The sequence below is a fragment of the Anopheles moucheti genome, unplaced genomic scaffold (genome assembly GCF_943734755.1).
Source record: "Anopheles moucheti unplaced genomic scaffold, idAnoMoucSN_F20_07 putative_Y_39, whole genome shotgun sequence".
In the NCBI taxonomy this organism is placed as follows: Eukaryota; Metazoa; Arthropoda; class Insecta; order Diptera; family Culicidae; genus Anopheles; species Anopheles moucheti.
In genome coordinates, this window is record NW_026453689.1 from 120,493 (window position 1) to 139,758 (window position 19,266).

The following is a 19,266-nucleotide window of genomic DNA, read 5'->3' on the forward strand; positions in this document are numbered from 1 at the left end:
AGTTTTTGCATAAAAACTCATTCCTGGTGGAACTTCATAGCAAAGTACAAAGTTCGTTTTGGATGAACAAAGTTAGTTGAAATAGACAGTTTTTGCATGAAAACTCATTCCTGGTGGAAATTCACAGCAAAGTACAAAGTTCGTTTTGGATGGACAAAGTTAGTTGAAATAGACAGTTTTTGCATGAAAACTCATTCCTGGTGGAACCTCATAGCAAAGTACAAAGTTCGTTTTGGATGGACAAAGTTAGTTAAAATAGACAGTTTTTGCATGAAAACTCATTCCTGGTGGAACTTCATAGCAAAGTACAAAGTTCGTTTTGGATGGATCAATTTAGTTGAAATAGACAGTTTTTGCATGTAAACTCATTCCTGGTGGAACTTCATAGCAAAGTACAAAGTTCGTTTTGGATGGACAAAGTTAGTTGAAATAGACAGTTTTTGCATGAAAACTCATTCCTGGTGGAACTTCATAGCAAAGTACAAAGTTCGTTTTGGATGGACAAAGTTAGTTGAAATAGACAGTTTTTGCATAAAAACTCATTCCTGGTGGAACTTCATAGCAAAGTACAAAGTTCGTTTTGGATGGACAAAGTTAGTTGAAATAGACAGTTTTTGCATGAAAACTCATTCCTGGTGGAACTTCATAGCAAAGTACAAAGTTCGTTTTGGATGGACAAAGTTAGTTGAAATAGACAGTTTTTGCATGAAAACTCATTCCTGGTGGAACTTCATAGCAAAGTACAAAGTTCGTTTTGGATGGATCAATTTAGTTAAAATAGACAGTTTTTGCATGAAAACTCATTCCTGGTGGAACTTCATAGCAAAGTACAAAGTTCGTTTTGGATGGACAAAGTTAGTTGAAATAGACAGTTTTTGCATGAAAACTCATTCCTGGTGGAACTTCATAGCAAAGTACAAAGTTCGTTTTGGATGGACAAAGTTAGTTGAAATAGACAGTTTTTGCATAAAAACTCATTCCTGGTGGAACTTCATAGCAAAGTACAAAGTTCGTTTTGGATGGATCAATTTAGTTAAAATAGACAGTTTTTGCATGAAAACTCATTCCTGGTGGAACTTCATAGCAAAGTACAAAGTTCGTTTTGGATGGACAAAGTTAGTTGAAATAGACAGTTTTTGCATGAAAACTCATTCCTGGTGGAACTTCATAGCAAAGTACAAAGTTCGTTTTGGATGGACAAAGTTAGTTGAAATAGACAGTTTTTGCATAAAAACTCATTCCTGGTGGAACTTCATAGCAAAGTACAAAGTTCGTTTTGGATGGACAAAGTTAGTTGAAATAGACAGTTTTTGCATGAAAACTCATTCCTGGTGGAACTTCATAGCAAAGTACAAAGTTCGTTTTGGATGGATCAATTTAGTTGAAATAGACAGTTTTTGCATGAAAACTCATTCCTGGTGGAACTTCATAGCAAAGTACAAAGTTCGTTTTGGATGGACAAAGTTAGTTGAAATAGACAGTTTTTGCATGAAAACTCATTCCTGGTGGAACTTCATAGCAAAGTACAAAGTTCGTTTTGGATGGACAAAGTTAGTTGAAATAGACAGTTTTTGCATAAAAACTCATTCCTGGTGGAACTTCATAGCAAAGTACAAAGTTCGTTTTGGATGGACAAAGTTAGTTGAAATAGACAGTTTTTGCATGAAAACTCTTTCCTAGTGGAACTTCATAGCAAAGTACAAAGTTCGTTTTGGATGGACAAAGTTAGTTGAAATAGACAGTTTTTGCATGAAAACTCATTCCTGGTGGAACTTCATAGCAAAGTACAAAGTTCGTTTTGGATGGATCAATTTAGTTGAAATAGACAGTTTTTGCATAAAAACTCATTCCTGGTGGAACTTCATAGCAAAGTACAAAGTTCGTTTTGGATGGATCAATTTAGTTGAAATAGACAGTTTTTGCATGAAAACTCATTCCTGGTGGAACTTCATAGCAAAGTACAAAGTTCGTTTTGGATGGATCAATTTAGTTGAAATAGACAGTTTTTGCATGAAAACTCATTCCTGGTGGAACTTCATAGCAAAGTACAAAGTTCGTTTTGGATGGACAAAGTTAGTTGAAATAGACAGTTTTTGCATGAAAACTCATTCCTGGTGGAACTTCATAGCAAAGTACAAAGTTCGTTTTGGATGGATCAATTTAGTTGAAATAGACAGTTTTTGCATGAAAACTCATTCCTGGTGGAACTTCATAGCAAAGTACAAAGTTCGTTTTGGATGGACAAAGTTAGTTGAAATAGACAGTTTTTGCATGAAAACTCATTCCTGGTGGAACTTCATAGCAAAGTACAAAGTTCGTTTTGGATGGACAAAGTTAGTTGAAATAGACAGTTTTTGCATAAAAACTCATTCCTGGTGGAACTTCATAGCAAAGTACAAAGTTCGTTTTGGATGGATCAATTTAGTTGAAATAGACAGTTTTTGCATGAAAACTCATTCCTGGTGGAACTTCATAGCAAAGTACAAAGTTCGTTTTGGATGGACAAAGTTAGTTGAAATAGACAGTTTTTGCATGAAAACTCATTCCTGGTGGAACTTCATAGCAAAGTACAAAGTTCGTTTTGGATGGACAAAGTTAGTTGAAATAGACAGTTTTTGCATGAAAACTCATTCCTGGTGGAACTTCATAGCAAAGTACAAAGTTCGTTTTGGATGGACAAAGTTAGTTGAAATAGACAGTTTTTGCATGAAAACTCATTCCTGGTGGAACTTCATAGCAAAGTACAAAGTTCGTTTTGGATGGACAAAGTTAGTTGAAATAGACAGTTTTTGCATGAAAACTCATTCCTGGTGGAACTTCATAGCAAAGTACAAAGTTCGTTTCGGATGGATCAATTTAGTTGAAATAGACAGTTCTTGCATGAAAACTCATTCCTGGTGGAACTTCATAGCAAAGTACAAAGTTCGTTTTGGATGGATCAATTTAGTTAAAATAGACAGTTTTTGCATGAAAACTCATTCCTGGTGGAACTTCATAGCAAAGTACAAAGTTCGTTTTGGATGGACAAAGTTAGTTGAAATAGACAGTTTTTGCATGTAAACTCATTCCTGGTGGAACTTCATAGCAAAGTACAAAGTTCGTTTTGGATGGATCAATTTAGTTGAAATAGACAGTTTTTGCATGAAAACTCATTCCTGGTGGAACTTCATAGCAAAGTACAAAGTTCGTTTTGGATGGACAAAGTTAGTTGAAATAGACAGTTTTTGCATAAAAACTCATTCCTGGTGGAACTTCATAGCAAAGTACAAAGTTCGTTTTGGATGGACAAAGTTAGTTGAAATAGACAGTTTTTGCATGAAAACTCATTCCTGGTGGAACTTCATAGCAAAGTACAAAGTTCGTTTTGGATGGACAAAGTTAGTTGAAATAGACAGTTTTTGCATGAAAACTCATTCCTGGTGGAACTTCATAGCAAAGTACAAAGTTCGTTTTGGATGGATCAATTTAGTTAAAATAGACAGTTTTTGCATGAAAACTCATTCCTGGTGGAACTTCATAGCAAAGTACAAAGTTCGTTTTGGATGGACAAAGTTAGTTGAAATAGACAGTTTTTGCATGAAAACTCATTCCTGGTGGAACTTCATAGCAAAGTACAAAGTTCGTTTTGGATGGACAAAGTTAGTTGAAATAGACAGTTTTTGCATAAAAACTCATTCCTGGTGGAACTTCATAGCAAAGTACAAAGTTCGTTTTGGATGGATCAATTTAGTTGAAATAGACAGTTTTTGCATGAAAACTCATTCCTGGTGGAACTTCATAGCAAAGTACAAAGTTCGTTTTGGATGGACAAAGTTAGTTGAAATAGACAGTTTTTGCATGAAAACTCATTCCTGGTGGAACTTCATAGCAAAGTACAAAGTTCGTTTTGGATGGACAAAGTTAGTTGAAATAGACAGTTTTTGCATAAAAACTCATTCCTGGTGGAACTTCATAGCAAAGTACAAAGTTCGTTTTGGATGGACAAAGTTAGTTGAAATAGACAGTTTTTGCATGAAAACTCATTCCTGGTGGAACTTCATAGCAAAGTACAAAGTTCGTTTTGGATGGATCAATTTAGTTGAAATAGACAGTTTTTGCATGAAAACTCATTCCTGGTGGAACTTCATAGCAAAGTACAAAGTTCGTTTTGGATGGACAAAGTTAGTTGAAATAGACAGTTTTTGCATGAAAACTCATTCCTGGTGGAACTTCATAGCAAAGTACAAAGTTCGTTTTGGATGGACAAAGTTAGTTGAAATAGACAGTTTTTGCATAAAAACTCATTCCTGGTGGAACTTCATAGCAAAGTACAAAGTTCGTTTTGGATGGACAAAGTTAGTTGAAATAGACAGTTTTTGCATGAAAACTCATTCCTGGTGGAACTTCATAGCAAAGTACAAAGTTCGTTTTGGATGGACAAAGTTAGTTGAAATAGACAGTTTTTGCATGAAAACTCATTCCTGGTGGAACTTCATAGCAAAGTACAAAGTTCGTTTTGGATGGATCAATTTAGTTGAAATAGACAGTTTTTGCATAAAAACTCATTCCTGGTGGAACTTCATAGCAAAGTACAAAGTTCGTTTTGGATGGATCAATTTAGTTGAAATGGACAGTTTTTGCATGAAAACTCATTCCTGGTGGAACTTCATAGCAAAGTACAAAGTTCGTTTTGGATGGATCAATTTAGTTGAAATAGACAGTTTTTGCATGAAAACTCATTCCTGGTGGAACTTCATAGCAAAGTACAAAGTTCGTTTTGGATGGACAAAGTTAGTTGAAATAGACAGTTTTTGCATGAAAACTCATTCCTGGTGGAACTTCATAGCAAAGTACAAAGTTCGTTTTGGATGGATCAATTTAGTTGAAATAGACAGTTTTTGCATGAAAACTCATTCCTGGTGGAACTTCATAGCAAAGTACAAAGTTCGTTTTGGATGGACAAAGTTAGTTGAAATAGACAGTTTTTGCATGAAAACTCATTCCTGGTGGAACTTCATAGCAAAGTACAAAGTTCGTTTTGGATGGACAAAGTTAGTTGAAATAGACAGTTTTTGCATAAAAACTCATTCCTGGTGGAACTTCATAGCAAAGTACAAAGTTCGTTTTGGATGGATCAATTTAGTTGAAATAGACAGTTTTTGCATGAAAACTCATTCCTGGTGGAACTTCATAGCAAAGTACAAAGTTCGTTTTGGATGGACAAAGTTAGTTGAAATAGACAGTTTTTGCATGAAAACTCATTCCTGGTGGAACTTCATAGCAAAGTACAAAGTTCGTTTTGGATGGACAAAGTTAGTTGAAATAGACAGTTTTTGCATAAAAACTCATTCCTGGTGGAACTTCATAGCAAAGTACAAAGTTCGTTTTGGATGGATCAATTTAGTTGAAATAGACAGTTTTTGCATGAAAACTCATTCCTGGTGGAACTTCATAGCAAAGTACAAAGTTCGTTTTGGATGGATCAATTTAGTTGAAATAGACAGTTTTTGCATGAAAACTCATTCCTGGTGGAACTTCATAGCAAAGTACAAAGTTCGTTTTGGATGGACAAAGTTAGTTGAAATAGACAGTTTTTGCATAAAAACTCATTCCTGGTGGAACTTCATAGCAAAGTACAAAGTTCGTTTTGGATGGACAAAGTTAGTTGAAATAGACAGTTTTTGCATGAAAACTCATTCCTGGTGGAACTTCATAGCAAAGTACAAAGTTCGTTTTGGATGGACAAAGTTAGTTGAAATAGACAGTTTTTGCATAAAAACTCATTCCTGGTGGAACTTCATAGCAAAGTACAAAGTTCGTTTTCGATGGACAAAGTTAGTTGAAATAGACAGTTTTTGCATAAAAACTCATTCCTGGTGGAACTTCATAGCAAAGTACAAAGTTCGTTTTGGATGGATCAATTTAGTTGAAATAGACAGTTTTTGCATGAAAACTCATTCCTGGTGGAACTTCATAGCAAAGTACAAAGTTCGTTTTGGATGGATCAATTTAGTTGAAATAGACAGTTTTTGCATGAAAACTCATTCCTGGTGGAACTTCATAGCAAAGTACAAAGTTCGTTTTGGATGGACAAAGTTAGTTGAAATAGACAGTTTTTGCATAAAAACTCATTCCTGGTGGAACTTCATAGCAAAGTACAAAGTTCGTTTTGGATGGACAAAGTTAGTTGAAATAGACAGTTTTTGCATGAAAACTCATTCCTGGTGGAACTTCATAGCAAAGTACAAAGTTCGTTTTGGATGGATCAATTGAGTTGAAATAGACAGTTTTTGCATGAAAACTCATTCCTGGTGGAACTTCATAGCAAAGTACAAAGTTCGTTTTGGATGGATCAATTTAGTTAAAATAGACAGTTTTTGCATGAAAACTCATTCCTGGTGGAACTTCATAGCAAAGTACAAAGTTCGTTTTCGATGGACAAAGTTAGTTGAAATAGACAGTTTTTGCATAAAAACTCATTCCTGGTGGAACTTCATAGCAAAGTACAAAGTTCGTTTTGGATGGATCAATTTAGTTGAAATAGACAGTTTTTGCATGAAAACTCATTCCTGGTGGAACTTCATAGCAAAGTACAAAGTTCGTTTTGGATGGATCAATTTAGTTGAAATAGACAGTTTTTGCATGAAAACTCATTCCTGGTGGAACTTCATAGCAAAGTACAAAGTTCGTTTTGGATGGACAAAGTTAGTTGAAATAGACAGTTTTTGCATAAAAACTCATTCCTGGTGGAACTTCATAGCAAAGTACAAAGTTCGTTTTGGATGGACAAAGTTAGTTGAAATAGACAGTTTTTGCATGAAAACTCATTCCTGGTGGAACTTCATAGCAAAGTACAAAGTTCGTTTTGGATGGACAAAGTTAGTTGAAATAGACAGTTTTTGCATGAAAACTCATTCCTGGTGGAACTTCATAGCAAAGTACAAAGTTCGTTTTCGATGGACAAAGTTAGTTGAAATAGACAGTTTTTGCATAAAAACTCATTCCTGGTGGAACTTCATAGCAAAGTACAAAGTTCGTTTTGGATGGATCAATTTAGTTGAAATAGACAGTTTTTGCATGAAAACTCATTCCTGGTGGAACTTCATAGCAAAGTACAAAGTTCGTTTTGGATGGACAAAGTTAGTTGAAATAGACAGTTTTTGCATGAAAACTCATTCCTGGTGGAACTTCATAGCAAAGTACAAAGTTCGTTTTCGATGGACAAAGTTAGTTGAAATAGACAGTTTTTGCATAAAAACTCATTCCTGGTGGAACTTCATAGCAAAGTACAAAGTTCGTTTTGGATGAACAAAGTTAGTTGAAATAGACAGTTTTTGCATGAAAACTCATTCCTGGTGGAAATTCACAGCAAAGTACAAAGTTCGTTTTGGATGGACAAAGTTAGTTGAAATAGACAGTTTTTGCATGAAAACTCATTCCTGGTGGAACCTCATAGCAAAGTACAAAGTTCGTTTTGGATGGACAAAGTTAGTTAAAATAGACAGTTTTTGCATGAAAACTCATTCCTGGTGGAACTTCATAGCAAAGTACAAAGTTCGTTTTGGATGGATCAATTAAGTTGAAATAGACAGTTTTTGCATGTAAACTCATTCCTGGTGGAACTTCATAGCAAAGTACAAAGTTCGTTTTGGATGGACAAAGTTAGTTGAAATAGACAGTTTTTGCATGAAAACTCATTCCTGGTGGAACTTCATAGCAAAGTACAAAGTTCGTTTTGGATGGACAAAGTTAGTTGAAATAGACAGTTTTTGCATAAAAACTCATTCCTGGTGGAACTTCATAGCAAAGTACAAAGTTCGTTTTGGATGGACAAAGTTAGTTGAAATAGACAGTTTTTGCATGAAAACTCATTCCTGGTGGAACTTCATAGCAAAGTACAAAGTTCGTTTTGGATGGACAAAGTTAGTTGAAATAGACAGTTTTTGCATGAAAACTCATTCCTGGTGGAACTTCATAGCAAAGTACAAAGTTCGTTTTGGATGGATCAATTTAGTTAAAATAGACAGTTTTTGCATGAAAACTCATTCCTGGTGGAACTTCATAGCAAAGTACAAAGTTCGTTTTGGATGGACAAAGTTAGTTGAAATAGACAGTTTTTGCATGAAAACTCATTCCTGGTGGAACTTCATAGCAAAGTACAAAGTTCGTTTTGGATGGACAAAGTTAGTTGAAATAGACAGTTTTTGCATAAAAACTCATTCCTGGTGGAACTTCATAGCAAAGTACAAAGTTCGTTTTGGATGGATCAATTTAGTTGAAATAGACAGTTTTTGCATGAAAACTCATTCCTGGTGGAACTTCATAGCAAAGTACAAAGTTCGTTTTGGATGGATCAATTTAGTTGAAATAGACAGTTTTTGCATGAAAACTCATTCCTGGTGGAACTTCATAGCAAAGTACAAAGTTCGTTTTGGATGGACAAAGTTAGTTGAAATAGACAGTTTTTGCATAAAAACTCATTCCTGGTGGAACTTCATAGCAAAGTACAAAGTTCGTTTTGGATGGACAAAGTTAGTTGAAATAGACAGTTTTTGCATGAAAACTCATTCCTGGTGGAACTTCATAGCAAAGTACAAAGTTCGTTTTGGATGGACAAAGTTAGTTGAAATAGACAGTTTTTGCATAAAAACTCATTCCTGGTGGAACTTCATAGCAAAGTACAAAGTTCGTTTTGGATGGACAAAGTTAGTTGAAATAGACAGTTTTTGCATGAAAACTCATTCCTGGTGGAACTTCATAGCAAAGTACAAAGTTCGTTTTGGATGGATCAATTTAGTTGAAATAGACAGTTTTTGCATGAAAACTCATTCCTGGTGGAACTTCATAGCAAAGTACAAAGTTCGTTTTGGATGGACAAAGTTAGTTGAAATAGACAGTTTTTGCATGAAAACTCATTCCTGGTGGAACTTCATAGCAAAGTACAAAGTTCGTTTTGGATGGACAAAGTTAGTTGAAATAGACAGTTTTTGCATAAAAACTCATTCCTGGTGGAACTTCATAGCAAAGTACAAAGTTCGTTTTGGATGGACAAAGTTAGTTGAAATAGACAGTTTTTGCATGAAAACTCATTCCTGGTGGAACTTCATAGCAAAGTACAAAGTTCGTTTTGGATGGACAAAGTTAGTTGAAATAGACAGTTTTTGCATGAAAACTCATTCCTGGTGGAACTTCATAGCAAAGTACAAAGTTCGTTTTGGATGGATCAATTTAGTTGAAATAGACAGTTTTTGCATAAAAACTCATTCCTGGTGGAACTTCATAGCAAAGTACAAAGTTCGTTTTGGATGGATCAATTTAGTTGAAATGGACAGTTTTTGCATGAAAACTCATTCCTGGTGGAACTTCATAGCAAAGTACAAAGTTCGTTTTGGATGGATCAATTTAGTTGAAATAGACAGTTTTTGCATGAAAACTCATTCCTGGTGGAACTTCATAGCAAAGTACAAAGTTCGTTTTGGATGGACAAAGTTAGTTGAAATAGACAGTTTTTGCATGAAAACTCATTCCTGGTGGAACTTCATAGCAAAGTGCAAAGTTCGTTTTGGATGGATCAATTTAGTTGAAATAGACAGTTTTTGCATGAAAACTCATTCCTGGTGGAACTTCATAGCAAAGTACAAAGTTCGTTTTGGATGGACAAAGTTAGTTGAAATATACAGTTTTTGCATGAAAACTCATTCCTGGTGGAACTTCATAGCAAAGTACAAAGTTCGTTTTGGATGGACAAAGTTAGTTGAAATAGACAGTTTTTGCATAAAAACTCATTCCTGGTGGAACTTCATAGCAAAGTACAAAGTTCGTTTTGGATGGATCAATTTAGTTGAAATAGACAGTTTTTGCATGAAAACTCATTCCTGGTGGAACTTCATAGCAAAGTACAAAGTTCGTTTTGGATGGACAAAGTTAGTTGAAATAGACAGTTTTTGCATGAAAACTCATTCCTGGTGGAACTTCATAGCAAAGTACAAAGTTCGTTTTGGATGGACAAAGTTAGTTGAAATAGACAGTTTTTGCATAAAAACTCATTCCTGGTGGAACTTCATAGCAAAGTACAAAGTTCGTTTTGGATGGATCAATTTAGTTGAAATAGACAGTTTTTGCATGAAAACTCATTCCTGGTGGAACTTCATAGCAAAGTACAAAGTTCGTTTTGGATGGATCAATTTAGTTGAAATAGACAGTTTTTGCATGAAAACTCATTCCTGGTGGAACTTCATAGCAAAGTACAAAGTTCGTTTTGGATGGACAAAGTTAGTTGAAATAGACAGTTTTTGCATAAAAACTCATTCCTGGTGGAACTTCATAGCAAAGTACAAAGTTCGTTTTGGATGGACAAAGTTAGTTGAAATAGACAGTTTTTGCATGAAAACTCATTCCTGGTGGAACTTCATAGCAAAGTACAAAGTTCGTTTTGGATGGACAAAGTTAGTTGAAATAGACAGTTTTTGCATAAAAACTCATTCCTGGTGGAACTTCATAGCAAAGTACAAAGTTCGTTTTGGATGGATCAATTTAGTTGAAATAGACAGTTCTTGCATGAAAACTCATTCCTGGTAGAACTTCATAGCAAAGTACAAAGTACGTATCGGATGGACGAATTAAGTTGAAATAGACAGTTTTTGCATGTAAACTCATTCCTGGTGGAACTTCATAGCAAAGTACAAAGTTCGTTTTGGATGGACAAAGTTAGTTGAAATAGACAGTTTTTGCATGAAAACTCATTCCTGGTGGAACTTCATAGCAAAGTACAAAGTTCGTTTTGGATGGATCAATTAAGTTGAAATAGACAGTTTTTGCATGTAAACTCATTCCTGGTGGAACTTCATAGCAAAGTACAAAGTTCGTTTTGGATGGACAAAGTTAGTTGAAATAGACAGTTTTTGCATGAAAACTCATTCCTGGTGGAACTTCATAGCAAAGTACAAAGTTCGTTTTGGATGGACAAAGTTAGTTGAAATAGACAGTTTTTGCATGAAAACTCATTCCTGGTGGAACTTCATAGCAAAGTACAAAGTTCGTTTTGGATGGACAAAGTTAGTTGAAATAGACAGTTTTTGCATGAAAACTCATTCCTGGTGGAACTTCATAGCAAAGTACAAAGTTCGTTTTCGATGGACAAAGTTAGTTGAAATAGACAGTTTTTGCATAAAAACTCATTCCTGGTGGAACTTCATAGCAAAGTACAAAGTTCGTTTTGGATGGATCAATTTAGTTGAAATAGACAGTTTTTGCATGAAAACTCATTCCTGGTGGAACTTCATAGCAAAGTACAAAGTTCGTTTTGGATGGACAAAGTTAGTTGAAATAGACAGTTTTTGCATGAAAACTCATTCCTGGTGGAACTTCATAGCAAAGTACAAAGTTCGTTTTCGATGGACAAAGTTAGTTGAAATAGACAGTTTTTGCATAAAAACTCATTCCTGGTGGAACTTCATAGCAAAGTACAAAGTTCGTTTTGGATGAACAAAGTTAGTTGAAATAGACAGTTTTTGCATGAAAACTCATTCCTGGTGGAAATTCACAGCAAAGTACAAAGTTCGTTTTGGATGGACAAAGTTAGTTGAAATAGACAGTTTTTGCATGAAAACTCATTCCTGGTGGAACCTCATAGCAAAGTACAAAGTTCGTTTTGGATGGACAAAGTTAGTTAAAATAGACAGTTTTTGCATGAAAACTCATTCCTGGTGGAACTTCATAGCAAAGTACAAAGTTCGTTTTGGATGGATCAATTTAGTTGAAATAGACAGTTTTTGCATGTAAACTCATTCCTGGTGGAACTTCATAGCAAAGTACAAAGTTCGTTTTGGATGGACAAAGTTAGTTGAAATAGACAGTTTTTGCATGAAAACTCATTCCTGGTGGAACTTCATAGCAAAGTACAAAGTTCGTTTTGGATGGACAAAGTTAGTTGAAATAGACAGTTTTTGCATAAAAACTCATTCCTGGTGGAACTTCATAGCAAAGTACAAAGTTCGTTTTGGATGGACAAAGTTAGTTGAAATAGACAGTTTTTGCATGAAAACTCATTCCTGGTGGAACTTCATAGCAAAGTACAAAGTTCGTTTTGGATGGACAAAGTTAGTTGAAATAGACAGTTTTTGCATGAAAACTCATTCCTGGTGGAACTTCATAGCAAAGTACAAAGTTCGTTTTGGATGGATCAATTTAGTTAAAATAGACAGTTTTTGCATGAAAACTCATTCCTGGTGGAACTTCATAGCAAAGTACAAAGTTCGTTTTGGATGGACAAAGTTAGTTGAAATAGACAGTTTTTGCATGAAAACTCATTCCTGGTGGAACTTCATAGCAAAGTACAAAGTTCGTTTTGGATGGACAAAGTTAGTTGAAATAGACAGTTTTTGCATAAAAACTCATTCCTGGTGGAACTTCATAGCAAAGTACAAAGTTCGTTTTGGATGGATCAATTTAGTTGAAATAGACAGTTTTTGCATGAAAACTCATTCCTGGTGGAACTTCATAGCAAAGTACAAAGTTCGTTTTGGATGGACAAAGTTAGTTGAAATAGACAGTTTTTGCATGAAAACTCATTCCTGGTGGAACTTCATAGCAAAGTACAAAGTTCGTTTTGGATGGACAAAGTTAGTTGAAATAGACAGTTTTTGCATAAAAACTCATTCCTGGTGGAACTTCATAGCAAAGTACAAAGTTCGTTTTGGATGGACAAAGTTAGTTGAAATAGACAGTTTTTGCATGAAAACTCATTCCTGGTGGAACTTCATAGCAAAGTACAAAGTTCGTTTTGGATGGATCAATTTAGTTGAAATAGACAGTTTTTGCATGAAAACTCATTCCTGGTGGAACTTCATAGCAAAGTACAAAGTTCGTTTTGGATGGACAAAGTTAGTTGAAATAGACAGTTTTTGCATGAAAACTCATTCCTGGTGGAACTTCATAGCAAAGTACAAAGTTCGTTTTGGATGGACAAAGTTAGTTGAAATAGACAGTTTTTGCATAAAAACTCATTCCTGGTGGAACTTCATAGCAAAGTACAAAGTTCGTTTTGGATGGACAAAGTTAGTTGAAATAGACAGTTTTTGCATGAAAACTCATTCCTGGTGGAACTTCATAGCAAAGTACAAAGTTCGTTTTGGATGGACAAAGTTAGTTGAAATAGACAGTTTTTGCATGAAAACTCATTCCTGGTGGAACTTCATAGCAAAGTACAAAGTTCGTTTTGGATGGATCAATTTAGTTGAAATAGACAGTTGTTCACGCACAACAACAACACACCAGGACGAATTGACAGTTGACGATCGGTTTCGTCAAGTTTCGTCAACTGTCGGAATGTGAGTGCCAGGGGCACTCAATGGAGGTTATAAATACTGGTGCAAAAATATAAATCGATCTCTTTTTTCTACTCAACGCCTCGACTCCGGTAAATATTACAGCCAGCAAAATAAATCCGAAATCCGCAAATTCGTTCATGGTGCCGTGACCAGGATCCGACGAACTTGGTTATTGTAATTCTGCCGATTCTCGCGAGTTTTTCTTTCCGCGCCACATATTTACCGCGTCACATCACAACCGTTTTTTTTTTTCGCGACCGTCGAAAATTTGTTTCATACACGACCATGCCAGCGTCGACCGTAATACTATCATCGCGAAGGACAATCTTGCTTGTCACTTTAGACCGTCACGAGAAGTTCCTTCTCGATTTTCTCCCCGAGCGAGACGAGATAGAGGTGGAAACGCGCATTGCCAAGTTCGAGCAACTTTCCATCGATTTGGAGAAGATTCAAAGGCAGTTAGAAGATGCAGCGATCACTCCAGAAGAAATAGCTCACAATGCCGCTTTACGCGATGATTTTGAGCCGCGTTTGATACGGGCTCACTCCCAGTTAAAACTAAAAAGGGCACATATTCCTCGGGACAATATTTCGCAACCAAACGCAGGCTTCAATCCACTGCACAATATGAAGCTTCCCTCCATTGCACTTCCAGAATACAATGGTGATTATATGCAGTGGCTGACGTTCAGAGACACATTTGAAGGATTAATTCATGATAATCCTGATTTACCTTCCATACAAAAATTCCACTATTTGCGAGCATCCTTAAAGGGAGAAGCCGCCAAGGTAATAGAATCCATTACCATTAGTGCCGCGAATTATGAAATTGCATGGAAGATGCTAACAGAACGCTACTCGAACGAATATTTGCTTAAAAAACAGCACTTGCATGCATTGTTTGGAATGGCCACTGTAAAACGGGAAAGTGCATCCACGCTTCACCATCTTGTCGATGAGTTCGAACACCATAAGACGACGCTAAGCCACTTGGGTGAAAATACAGAGGCTTGGAGTAGCTTGCTTGAGCATTTGTTGTGCACGAAATTACCGATGACAACACTGCGTGATTGGGAAGAGTTCGCTTCCAATAATGAAAATCCAAGCTACCAGAGCTTGGTTGCATTTTTGCAGCGACGAATGCGGGTGTTAGAAACCATGATGGTAAACAATCCCGATGCACCCTCTACCGGTAATAATACGCACTTCACACCAAAACAAGCGAATCTCACTCGGCTGTCTAGTTTCCCGTCCACCTCTCATGACGCGCGAAAATGCATCATATGCCACCAGGAGCACAACCTCACTAAATGCCCGCGATTCATAGCTATGAGTCCGGAAGAACGATACCGTAGCGTAATGTTCCATAAGTTATGCATTAACTGTTTGCGGGACAATCATCGAGCACGCGATTGCTCTTCGCAATACAAATGCAGAAACTGCCACTCAGCGCACCACACACTATTACACTCACAACACAATGCTCACGGAGCACTTCCCACTGCAACCACTATGACAGCTGCGCGAACTGTTCCGGCGAACCAACCACACAACACAGACGATCACAGCACAAACACCCAGAGACACTATGTGGCTGCACACGCAGGCCAGCAGACATATGATCATGTCTTTCTGCAAACAGCCATAGTGCACATTGTTGATGCACATGGTATTGTGCACCCAGCTCGAGCATTATTGGACAGTGCCTCTCAGCCTGACCTAATGAGCACCAAGCTTGCTAATAGGTTAGCTTTGAAGCACGATCCTATCAGCATCACTCTTATCGGTGCGGGTCATTCTTCCACCCCTGTGCGAAAATCGGTGCGTGCGAAGATATCTTCCCGAACGAGCCCGTATGAGCTGAATGCTGATTTTTTGATAGTTGACAATTTGATCGGGGATTTGCCAGCGCATGATGTGCGCACCGATGAATGGCAAATACCGCCGAATTTCATTCTTGCCGACCCCCAGTTCAATAAGTCGGCACCGCTCGATCTCATCCTCGGTGCCCGGCATTATCATGAATTCTTCCAAAGCGGGGCTCAATATCGAATTGCTATCCATCTTCCGGTCCTTATGGAGAGTATGTTCGGGTGGATCGTGAGCGGTTCAGCATCTATCCCGAATATTAATAATGATACATCCTACGCCTCTTCCGTTGTTTGCATGAGCACGCTCGATGAAACCCTCGAGCGATTCTGGAAAATGGAAGAGCTACACGTTAGAGATGGCCTTTCACCTGAAGAACGGTATTGCGAAAATTTATACCTAGATACGACACAACGAGACGATACAGGTCGTTATATTGTTCGCTTACCAAAGAAGTCAGACTTTAAAGAAAAGCTCGGATTATCGAAATCATCGGCCCTACGACGCTTCACTATGCTCGAAAGACGATTAGAACGCGATCCTCGTATTAAGGCAGCATACCACGAATTCATGCGAGAGTATTTGGAGCTAGGACATATGTCACTACTGCGAGCTCCAGATGACGATGAATCAGCATACTATCTGCCGCACCATCCCGTTTTTAAGGCGTCGAGTTCTACAACAAAAACAAGAGTGGTATTTGATGGCTCTGCAAAAACCTCTTCAGGATACTCCCTGAACGATATGTTATGTGTGGGTCCAGCAGTTCAGGATGAATTACTAGACATCATCCTTCGATTTCGCACATACAAAGTGGCTGTTGTTGGCGATATCGCTAAAATGTATCGCCAAATTCTGCTTCATCCCGATGACAGAAACTACGTCCGCATTTGCTTCCGATTTACTCCCCATTCACCGATCCAGTATTACGAGCTGAACACCGTAACGTATGGTTTATCCCCTTCATCCTTCTTGGCAACTCGAACATTGCAACAGCTTGCCGACGATGAGGGTACCGCGCATCCGGTTGCCGCAGACGCTCTGAAGAACAACTTTTACGTTGACGATTTCATCGGGGGTGCAGATTCCATTGAAAGTGCTCGTCATCTACGGTTAGAACTAAGTGAATTATTGTCGAAAGGTGGATTCGAATTAAGAAAGTGGACTTCCAACCGGTTAGAAGTACTTACCGGTCTAGCATCGGATCAGATCGGAACACAGTCAGCTTTACAATTCATGCCCGACGAAACGATTAAAGCTCTCGGCATTTCGTGGGAGCCTGAACACGACGTACTATCATTTCCGTCCGCGATTTACACCGACACAACATGTACTACTAAAAGAACGATTCTTTCTAGCATAGCCCGCATGTTCGATCCGCTTGGTCTAGTGGCTCCAATAGTTGTTCGCTCAAAAATAATGATGCAGGAGCTATGGTTACAGAAAGCTGGCTGGGACGATCCCGTTCCTGATTCTATCTGCAAGAAATGGAAAGATATTCAACATGATTGGCCACTTTTATCCAGTTTCAAAATAGATCGTTATGCTCTATTACCTGGTAGTCGATTGCAGCTACATACCTTTTGTGATGCATCTGAAGCAGCCTACGGAGCCTGCATCTATGTTCGTTGCGAAGGTGCGCCAGGACGAGTTCGCATCACTCTACTTGCATCCAAGTCACGAGTGGCACCGCTTAAGCGTGTCACGCTTCCACGGCTTGAACTGTGCGCTGCGGTATTAGGCGCTCATCTTTACGATCGAGTCAAGAAGGCGATGGGACTAACTGCAGCAGAATCATACTTTTGGTCCGATTCGACTGTCACCCTTAAGTGGATCGGTGGCTCACCTAACACTTGGGCGACGTTTGTAGCTAATCGAGTGGCCGAGGTGCAACACTACACACATCCACGACAGTGGAGGCATGTTCCCGGTTCAACAAATCCTGCAGATCTGGTATCACGCGGCATGGCAGCGGTGGATTTCCTGAAGAGCAAGCTATGGAGTTCCGGCCCTGAATGGTTGGCGTTATCTTCATCTCAATGGCCCGACTTCTGCCCTGAACCGGACGAGAACGCAAATCTCGAGATTCGTAAGGTGAGCGCTGCCTTTACTAACTCTGTCACTAATCATCCTTGGTTTACGATGTGTTCCAGCTACACGCGATTGTTGCGTATTATTGCACTCTGCATTCGCTTCACACGTAACGTCAAGGAGAAAGCACGAACTCAGCAAACATCGCTACGCATCACTACACCATTGAGCATCACTCCCGAGGATACCGAAGCTGCTAAAACTGTGCTATGTCTCTTAGCACAGCAAGACGAATTTACAACCGAGCTAAAGCAATTGACTAAGGGTGAAGCAATCGCAAAGCAATCACCGTTACGAAGACTAAACCCATTCCTCGATGAACAAGGAATATTGCGTGTGGGAGGACGATTGAAGCTATCGCAACTTCCATACCAATCGCAACACCCCATTGTGCTTCCCAAGAATCACAAATTTGGCGAGCTCATCGCGGCTTACCATCATGAGAAGCTCATGCATGGCGGCGGACGACTACTACTTTCCCAAATACGTGAAACGTATTGGCCACTAGATGGAAGACACCTAGTGAAGAGAATCGTAAGGAACTGCTTCCGTTGCATACGCCAAGAACCCCGCCTAGAGGAACAACAAGTCGGCCAACTCCCACCACCGCGCGTCACTCCCAGCCGGCCTTTTTCTGTTACCGGAGTAGATTACGCTGGCCCTTTCTACTTGAAGCCTGCGCACCGGCGTGCAGCGGCGGCGAAGAGCTACTTGTGCGTCTTCGTGTGCTTCGCAACGAAGGCAGTCCACTTAGAACTGGTTGGGGACCTCACTACCGCGGGATTCTTAGCGGCCTTACGTCGTTTCACATCCAGGCGCGGATTACCTGCACACATACACTCGGACAACGGAAAAAACTTTGAAGGAGCCGCGCACGAGCTCCGTGAACTTTTCCGCATGTTCCGCGATGAACAGCAGCAACACATCATCGCTAATGAATGTGCCAACAAGGGAATCACTTGGCATTTTACCCCTCCCAAGGCTCCCCACTTCGGCGGATTGTGGGAAGCAGCGGTAAAAACGGCCAAGCGACATCTTTACCGACATCTAGGCAGCACTAGGCTGTCCTACGAGGGATACAGCACCATCCTTCAGCAGATAGAGGCCGCAATGAATTCACGACCTTTATTGCCCACCTCAGACGACCCGAACGATTTACCTTACCCCAGCGCATTTCCTCATCGGCACATCCATGCATTCGGTTCCTACTCCAGATTACACTGGATTGAAGATGTGTACACTTGATGAACTCCAAAAGTGGCAACTGATGTTCCAACGTTTCTGGAAACATTGGACATCGGAGTATCTACAAGAATTGCAAAAGGACAACATGAGGCATCACCGAACCAATGATATACTACCTGGACGATTAGTCATCCTGATGGATGAATCCCTACCAACAACCCGATGGCCCCTCGCACGCATCATCGACGTTCATCCGGGCCAGGACCAACTCACACGAGTGGTTAAACTAAAAACCGCCAAGGGGATCCTCACACGTCCGATCACAAAGATTTGTATCTTACCACTCGCCGCTGACCCGAACACCACGTGCTAACAACTTTAGTTGTTTTTCTTTTTATTATGACATTCTGTCATGGGGGGGAGGATGTTCACGCACAACAACAACACACCAGGACGAATTGACAGTTGACGATCGGTTTCGTCAAGTTTCGTCAACTGTCGGAATGTGAGTGCCAGGGGCACTCAATGGAGGTTATAAATACTGGTGCAAAAATATAAATCGATCTCTTTTTTCTACTCAACGCCTCGACTCCGGTAAATATTACAGCCAGCAAAATAAATCCGAAATCCGCAAATTCGTTATTAGTTAAAATAGTTGAAATAGACAGTTTTTGCATAAAAACTCATTCCTGGTGGAACTTCATAGCAAAGTACAAAGTTCGTTTTGGATGGACAAAGTTAGTTGAAATAGACAGTTTTTGCATAAAAACTCATTCCTGGTGGAACTTCATAGCAAAGTACAAAGTTCGTTTTG

General features: G+C 38.8%; 1 protein-coding gene across 1 annotated transcript; it reads left to right on the plus strand.

The window, feature by feature from the left end:
• The first annotated feature begins 15,029 nt into the window (after positions 1-15,029).
• On the plus strand, positions 15,030-18,512 carry LOC128309296 (uncharacterized). The gene has a single exon (XM_053045653.1). The coding sequence runs from the start codon at positions 15,030-15,032 to the stop codon at positions 18,510-18,512; it is 3,483 nt and encodes a 1,160-aa protein (XP_052901613.1).
• The last annotated feature ends 754 nt before the right edge of the window (positions 18,513-19,266 follow it).